Source organism: Trachymyrmex cornetzi, unplaced genomic scaffold (assembly GCF_001594075.2).
Source record: "Trachymyrmex cornetzi isolate Tcor2-1 unplaced genomic scaffold, Tcor1.1 scaffold1093, whole genome shotgun sequence".
NCBI lineage: Eukaryota > Metazoa > Arthropoda > Insecta > Hymenoptera > Formicidae > Trachymyrmex > Trachymyrmex cornetzi.
In genome coordinates, this window is record NW_017295646.1 from 280,059 (window position 1) to 288,625 (window position 8,567).

At 30.7% G+C, this 8,567-nt stretch overlaps 1 protein-coding gene across 1 annotated transcript; it reads left to right on the forward strand.

Moving 5' to 3' along the window:
• The first annotated feature begins 746 nt into the window (after positions 1 to 746).
• LOC108761346 (uncharacterized) lies at positions 747 to 7,145 on the forward strand. The gene is made up of 16 exons (XM_018507818.1): positions 747 to 833; positions 1,581 to 1,595; positions 2,147 to 2,271; positions 2,381 to 2,554; positions 2,807 to 3,109; positions 3,196 to 3,319; positions 3,420 to 3,583; positions 4,454 to 4,675; positions 4,752 to 4,857; positions 4,919 to 5,176; positions 5,364 to 5,529; positions 5,727 to 5,933; positions 6,073 to 6,215; positions 6,285 to 6,503; positions 6,670 to 7,005; positions 7,128 to 7,145. Exons 1-16 carry the CDS (start codon positions 747 to 749, stop codon positions 7,143 to 7,145), a joined length of 2,667 nt encoding a protein of 888 aa, XP_018363320.1.
• Positions 7,146 to 8,567: the final 1,422 nt, after the last annotated feature.

The window sequence follows — 8,567 nt, forward strand, 5'->3', positions numbered from 1 at the left end:
ATAACTATGTGTGTATTTTTTATTTATACTAAAAAATAAAATGTTAATTTTAACTTGAAGATATATAATGGACTTTCTAAGCCATGTAACAATGTTAAAATTAACATTTTTGTGTTAATTTTAACATTTTTGCTTGTCTCAGGAAATCCACTGTACGCCTTTAAGTTAAAATTAACATTTTACTTTTTACAGTGTAAAAAAAGTAACTCCAAATTAGCGTTGTTATATGACACACATTTTCTCTTTTCACACCTAACTTCTTTGATGAAATTATATTTCACTTTTACTTTTCTTCGGCAATTCATTGCGTCATCGCATTCACAAAAACACATGTATACATGTGCATGTTTGAATGTATGCATCTGCATTGCGTCTACTGTATCGAGATAAAATCCGTGCTTTTATAAATGATTATACCGATCAGTTATCTCTGCGGGTTAAGAAAATGTATTCAAAACTTCAAATACGAATAAAAAAAGACATGTATCTCAATTCTATTAAACTCTCTCTTGTATTTAATTTTATATCGGGATATATTTTCAAGATAACTCCGATTAAAATCATATTCAATCATTCAAATCTGCCGCGTGCCGCCATTTATTTTTCTAATGTTGAGAAGTTAGCCGCTAAATTTAAGTGTCCGAACTTGCAACGTTCTTCTATTCGTTGTACCGCATTGCGACGCAATTCTTTAGTCGCGCACAGTTTCTTTGATGCGTAGGAAGAATTAATATTCGTTCAGCGCGATGAATTTGTTGTTCGATTGGAGTATGAAGGATATAAATCTTATTCTGCCGTACGTGAAGAAACGATTAATGTTGGGAAACGCGCAGGTATAAAAGAAACTCCTTACATTTGCTATTATTATTGATTATTGTTAAACATCGGATTTTTTATGCCGACAAAATATGCAAGTATACACAAAATATGTATAAATAAATATGCATTTTTGGAATGCCTTTTCAATAAGACAAATTTCTGCTGTGCAAATTTTACTTCCCAATCTGCTTTCTAAAAAAATATACGATTGCAGAGAATCCGATGTCTAATTATTATACATCTACTCTAATAATATCTTTCTCGATGGACACGCGTTGGTTACTTGGGAAGTATTTGACATCCAGGGTCTCGCTTTTGCGCACCGGAAAATCGCTCGGTTGTCGTCCCGCGTGGGCTGGACTACCAGAGTCCTGCCAGTGTGCAGCAGAGTGATGTTGCCATGGTACCGTTTGGTTTTACTTCCGGCTCGGGATTGTCATCGTAGGTGTTACACTGCAGCTTAGTCTAGAAGACCAGACGCTGAAGCTGCAGTGTAACACCATGGTGGCCGATGCGGAGGTTGGCAATATCGATCGTCGGCGGCCTTAGCACCGTCAGAATAATGGACTTCCTGTGGAGGTCAACTTCATGCCGGTGTTACTGACCTGTACCTTGTACTCATACATCTTGCTGTTCAACGATAGGTATATGAGTGCATGGTGCAGGTATTTTTGCGTTTTCGTGTAATATAATATGTAATTTTTCATTTTCTATTTTTAATCATTTCTATATATCGCGTTTCTCTCTATGTGTCTCTACAGAGAAACATCAAATTTGTATCAATAAAATCTAATATCAAAAAAAAAATACTACATATTTTATAGAGATAATAAGATATATATCTTTTTCTCTCTTGGAACATTATCTTTAATTTCAGTAGGAAATTATAGGCAATATGCGTTCCTTGATTTTTACTCTTACTCTTCTTCTTAATAAGGTATATCTGATTAAGTATAACTTTCCTCGTAATAGAGATATAATTTCGCTGAGTTTAATCGTCGCAAATATGCGAAAATGGATCCTGCATCAAATTACGTTTCATTAATTCGCGAACGAGCGTGAAGAGCGATCATTACAACTCGGAAAGCATGCATTTGATATGAACTCAGCGAAATTACAGGCGTATTCATCACCTGTAACACAAACGCGTAACGTACGAATCGAGGACGATCGATCAGAAATAGAGCGGAAAGGAGTGAAAACGAGATCAGCCTTATCTACGTTCGAAACATCGATGGCTTCGTTTATTAATATATAGTTCTACAATCATTATTTCATTTTCTCTTCGATCCTTGTCTGCTAAAATTAGAACTGGATTTCGGAGAAGCTACTGGATTTTCTGATACAGACGGAGGAATCTGAAAGAGGCATTGTTGTGGGAAAGCTTGTTAAATTCGACGTGGTATCTACAATATGCGAGGTCATGCAGACATCGAATGAAAATTTCATCAAGTATGTAATTCCATTCTTATGAAAAAGATATTTATATGTTTATCGAATTCGAATTTTCTCACATTCGGTGCGATTCTCCATGATCGAAAGGTACCGATTTTGTTCACAGAGTTGTTCTCGAAATCTTTGAGATTGTAAGCGCTCACAAAGAGTTCTATGAAAATCAAGCAGCCATAATTACTATGCAGACAATGCTAAGACTTAGTTACTGCGTAAATAAATCACTCAAAGACTCAACGCTGTTCGAGAAACTTGTAGGGAGCATGTCTGACATACTTGTTAGGTATTCTTTTCTGATCATTTATTGTAAAAACGCAACACAATCTCAGTACAAATAATATATTTATATTAATTAATATAATGTATAATTAATTTGATATATTTATATATTATTACATAATTGAATATATTTACAAGTAATTTTCATTGATATTTATTAAAATTTATTAAAATTATGTTTAATAAATTATTAAAGGATTTGCTGCTATAATTGTTACTCATACGTAGTAAAATTGAAGGCTTTAATGATTTCTAGATCACTAAAATTAGATGTGAGCTTCGACACGGACTGCATTTTGCAGCAAATTGTACTTTTTGTGAAGAATCTGGATATCAAAGATTTGAAAAAGAACAAGCTGAAATTTACGGCTATCACGATGTTTAATGTCATCCTGCAGAAACAAGCAGCCTTCGATAAAAATACCGATGTGGAAATGATCATCGACGTTTGTCGCGATATATTAGAGTCAATGACAAAGATTGTCAAATGTGACGATGATAATGACACGATTTCATTTGCCATTGATTCATTATGCGGTACCTGTGCCAGCAGTGCTCGGTGGGATATTCGTCATTAATTTTTCTTCAACGTCGATATATCAAAACTATTTTTATTATTAATAAAATGTTTCCGTGTCTCCGCAGATTCTGCCTCATGCAAGATTCGAGAGAAAAGAATCAGACCGAATTTAAGATTTACGAGAAGGAAAATAATTTGGAAATTTTCGTATACCATACGGTGATGGATATAATTGTACCATACGTTAAAGTACGTTCGTTAGAAAATAAAATATTAATCTACTAAAATGATACACCGCATATAAATAAATGGAATGAATCATAAACACTATTGCTTTTTTTTTTGATAGGACAGAGACTTGTCTTCTCTAGACTTGATCGGATTTTATAGAAGTCTCATCTTTTGTCTGAACAATTTGTATCAACTAAAAAATTGCAACAAGGACAATTTGTCGAATCATTTGACTGCCAATGGATATCTGAAGCGCTTGTTATATTTAACTGTGCAGTTTCCGTAAGTTGCATATTCATTTCTAATGTTGTATAGATCGAGGTATAGATCGCTAGAATTATAAGTGGCAATTATAAATTGACAAACGCAATTGCGTTATATTCAATATCTTATGATTAAATATACACGGAGAGAATTTTTTCTTAGGTTTACCCTGAAAATATGATAGTCGTGGGACAACATTATATTTCCAAGAATTTGAGTATAAATCTCTCTCATTCATTAATAAAACTACAATAAAGTATAAAATAAGTTTGATTATACTGAAGTGCATGGTAAACATTTTTTTAAATATTGTATTATACCACAACTACCATATTTTTGAGGTAAATTTTAAAACAAAATTCTCTCCGTGTATATAATTATTTTTTTAATAAACTTATGCGACACACAGAAATAAAAACAAACTCGCAAATATATATATTCGAGAAAGATCTAAATATATACTTTAGATATCTTTTCCTAAATATTTTTCAAACTTTTGTGTATTAACTACAATCTGTTCATTTTTAATTTAAGTTTCGAACACATTAAAATTTTTTGCTAAGAATTCTTTCATCGTCTCTTTAGAGATAATTTTTATGCTTTCTCAATTGTAATTTTCTTTTATGTTATTTCTTTTATATTATTTTTCAGAATTTTGTATCTAAAATTATATAAAGAGACCGATTCGCATTTCTATATGCTATTCGTAGTGCTCTGAAAATCTTTAATATAAATAGTTTTTATATAAGGTTTGCAATATTACAGAATAAATTTTGTGTGTTACATATTATATTATTGCTGAAGTTTGAATCTCTAACTTCAAAGGTATATATCTAAATCACTCAACAACATCATATACAAACTGCGAAGCAACGTTTCACATTGCAGAGAGAATTTACGAAGAAGCACCTGTATATTACTATCACGGATCCTGAGTATTCTCGGTAAAATGGCATTCCCCATAGAAACGACGAAGTTTGCGAATATGTTGAATCAAGGTCTCGTTGAATTACCAAAAGATTCAACAAAATGGAACGATGCAGTAGCGTGCAAAAAAAACGGATCGGTCCTGATAATTCTGCTATATTATCATTATCTTGGCACAAGAGAGTATGGAAAAAAACTATACTTTTCTGTATTGTCACTTGTTTTATTCAAATACTACAATTTTTATATCACTCTTTAGAAACGACGTGATATCTTTGAAATCCTTAATTACTAGAATCATGCTACTTCCAAAATCTACACCGATCTCAGTTTTGATTTTAAAACCTTTATGGTTGCTATTTGCTGTAAGTACATATTTATCTCGTACTTGTTTGCGCTATGCACTGATTGCGTTCGATTTCGCAGGTAACGTCTCTATCTCATCCGCGTCCTAATTTAGTATATTATTACGAAAACGCAGTTGTTCAAATGATGGGCATCTTGCAACGTTCAGAAATCAGTGAATTTTATACTCATCATGTCGATCTTTTACATTACTGTCTTACATGTCCAAACATTTCACAAAAATTGCTATATCGAGTTTTAAGTTTGTGGCTAATAGAGTCTGATGGAGATATCAAGCCGTTATCATTTAATTATGACAAAGTTGCTGAATATCTGTTGGTAAGCAGAATATCTATTTTTATATGTCGGAAAAAAGAAAGAAAAATAGAAAATATGAAATTAACATTTCTTTCTGAACATTTTTAAGATAATTTTAAATATTGTAATAAGTTATATAACATTTGCTTGATTAAAAAAGATGTTTTAATACGAGAACAAATAATATTTTTTACTTGCTTACAAATAGGACGTGATACATAGCAATTTTTCTAACAGTTTTGTCAATATTGCTCTGAAAGGACTTTGCCATTTAATACAAATCATCAAAAACGACAAACAGCGCATAAACAATCTCGCGAATACAGTGTGGCAAACATTACCTGATATTTTTTCATCGTATCAACCAGATACTGGTTTGTCAAAATAATTCAGTAAATCTTCTAAGAGAAATATCACATTACTATAAACGTTATTAGTCTCTCAGTTATATTATTAAATTTTTTAAAATATATATTATTTATACTTATTATATTTATACGTAAAATTAATATTATGATTTTATCTAATATTAAGATTAATATTGTGATTTTGTCAATATTTGCATTTGCAGTCACGCATATAGAAACAGCTCTGGAGTTAGCTAATATTATCCGACCATCCATGATACCATTACCTTTCATAATACGTAGCGCCGATAATATAGCCGATATTATACTTAACAAAAATACGGACTGTTCTAATATAAAATTCATGACTTTAGTTTTAATGCAAGCGTACATCTTGTTAGAAGTCGCTATGATGCGCAACTCATTTGGAGGTAAAATACGAATATTCGTGAAAATAAATAATTACTTACAATAGATAAAATTATATATTTGCATACGTTTCTATTGAAATATGTTTTAAACATAGAATATTTCAAAAGAATATTTCAATAGAATACATTTCAATTACAGTACTTAAAACGTACATGACAAATTTTCGGTTATTGAAATGGTTATACGTCTATGGATTTTCGAAAGAAAGATCAGATTTATCCACTGCTAGTATAAAACTGTTTACGTTTATTATGCATTGTCAAAAGAAATCATCACTAAAGGTATATTGGTTACACATGTAAAAATTTAAGTGAAATTGTTGTATATTTTAAGATAAGTTTGTTTTTCAGTGCGAAAAGTCATTAACGATCGAAGTAAATCATTTGTGTAACATGTTATTATACGCAAAAAAATTACCATACTATATAGCGAACGAGATGCAATTCATGTGCGAACTTTTAACATCAAATGATGACGGCTCGGCCGTCATTTTGCAAAACATCGTAACTGAAAGCAATCATATATACCTGGTTGAAATTTATGAAATTCTTCATCTCATTCATGCAGAGGTCAGTTATATTTAAGAGTAAGACTGAAAAAGCGTGAAAGTATCTTTCGTATATCATAAGATTTATTCGTTGTTTGTTTTAATAATTAGAAATGTTAAAGTAATTAGATAACAGACAAGATAATAATCAGTTGACATTCTATCATCTAATTATTACCTTTTTATAGGTAGATCCGATATCGCAAGATATGGTATATCGAAGTTTAATTACTCTATTAAATTTTTGTAATACTAAAGCAACTAAGATAATGCCTTATCTTAGCACCATAATGAGTACTTACAGTCTCATCAAGAGCGTTGATATACGTCCATCGTGTCACTTTGACGAATTCATCGTTCCTTGGCTTTATTATCACAAAAAATATGATGAGTATTATGTACCATGGAACCCTGAAGCGCTGTTTAAGACACCGTTTGATGAAACTTTAGAGAAGCTTAAAGAATATTTAATAGTTCTTAAAAATGAGAAAATGGAAGATGCCTATATAAATTTACAAAAAGCGGTAAGCATTATTTTTGGCTTATCCTAAAATAAATTATATAATCTGCAAGATTAATATCTTAATTAATTAGAATTTCGTTGTCTCTAATATTCTATTACATTTTATTTATATTTTTGTTTTAGTTATCACAGTTTGAGTAAAAAATAAAAACTTCGTAGATCATATCATATTTTATCGCAATACATGTGGTTCATACGTATTAAGGAGAAAGTTGTAAAACTGGATTTATATCTGGAATATCAACTATTTTATTGAATAGATGTCAATTAATTAAAAAAAAATTTGTAGCTTTGTGTTTTATATTTTGAGAGAATAAAGTTGTGTATAATCAAATACATACAATATTAAAATAGTATCATTTTTCGTCCGCTACACAATAAAATTGCATTATTCGAATAATATGTACATTATAGAATATAAAAGTTAATTTTTTATTATTTAAAAATATTTTTTTTTAATAGAATAACAGTTTATCGATTTATTTTATAATGTTATTAATATTGCGGTAATAACGTCATAAATAAAACGTGCGTATAAAAAAAATTCTTTTTGAATATCTAATTTCTCGGTTCACACACACACACATGCTTTCTTTATCTCTACATTTTTCAACTTATTTTTATGATATGCATCTTCGTTTCCATTTTTATGTTTCTGTACACATTCTATTAATAATTATTATTGTGCAGCCGTCATACCATCAGTTTAACTCTTCCGAGGTAGCAAAGTCTAAGTAAGCAGCTTAAAACAATAAATTATTATACTGCAGCGCATGTTCTTTGCTGCAAAAAGATCAATCCAAAGAGAATAACTTGTTCAAGTCATTAATCGTTTATTTCGCGATTAAAAGTTTGTTCTCCTTGCGCCTCTTCTCTAGAGTAACTCCTCTTAATTTAGAGAGTACTCCTTTTATTTTCACGGTTAACTATTTCGGCTGCATGAAGTAATACTTGAAAGCATTTAATCTCACGTCGATCTCACTCTCTTTCGACCGAAACGTGTTTGTCATTCGTCAACATACTGTCCGCGCGAATGAAATAGTATATCGAGTATGTACCAGGTATATAGAGCGACATAGTCTACGGACACAATTAACGGAATTGGTATTCCGTATATACAGCACCTGATCGAATAAATAGATCTCCTTGCAACAGAATAGCGATGAATGTTTCTGGTTGTATCGTGTTTTAGCAACACCGTCGCTCCTGCATTTTGCAGAAACAGCTCTCTTCGTAAGCTTGCAGGAATTGTCTGAGAAGAAGCTTATCTATGGCAATATTTACCAATCATCATAACTACAATTACGAATTATTAACTTAAATTATCTCAATTATCATAAATTTATAAATGGCAAGAAGTTCAACAATAATATAAAAAATAAATTACTTTTAAATATTCCATTTCATAAATGGAATTAAATAAATAAATTGTAACGTGCACTGATTACTTTGTTACAAAATAAATTTCATATTTGGTTCTTAATTAAATTAAATAATAAGTTAATTAACAGATTCACGTGTAAATACGAACCTTGAGATCCTTCTTAATTAGCAATTTAAAAA

What these genes read in the sequence shown, in the direction of transcription:
- LOC108761346 (XM_018507818.1), top strand. Translation starts at nt 747, where the DNA reads ATGAATTTGTTGTTCGATTGGAGTATGAAGGATATAAATCTTATTCTG. An exon ending in CATTATCTTGGCACAAGAGA is followed by an intron (nt 4,676 to 4,751) that starts GTATGGAAAAAA and finishes ATCACTCTTTAG; the next exon opens with AAACGACGTGATATCTTTGA. An exon ending in AAAAGAAATCATCACTAAAG is followed by an intron (nt 6,216 to 6,284) that starts GTATATTGGTTA and finishes TTTGTTTTTCAG; the next exon opens with TGCGAAAAGTCATTAACGAT.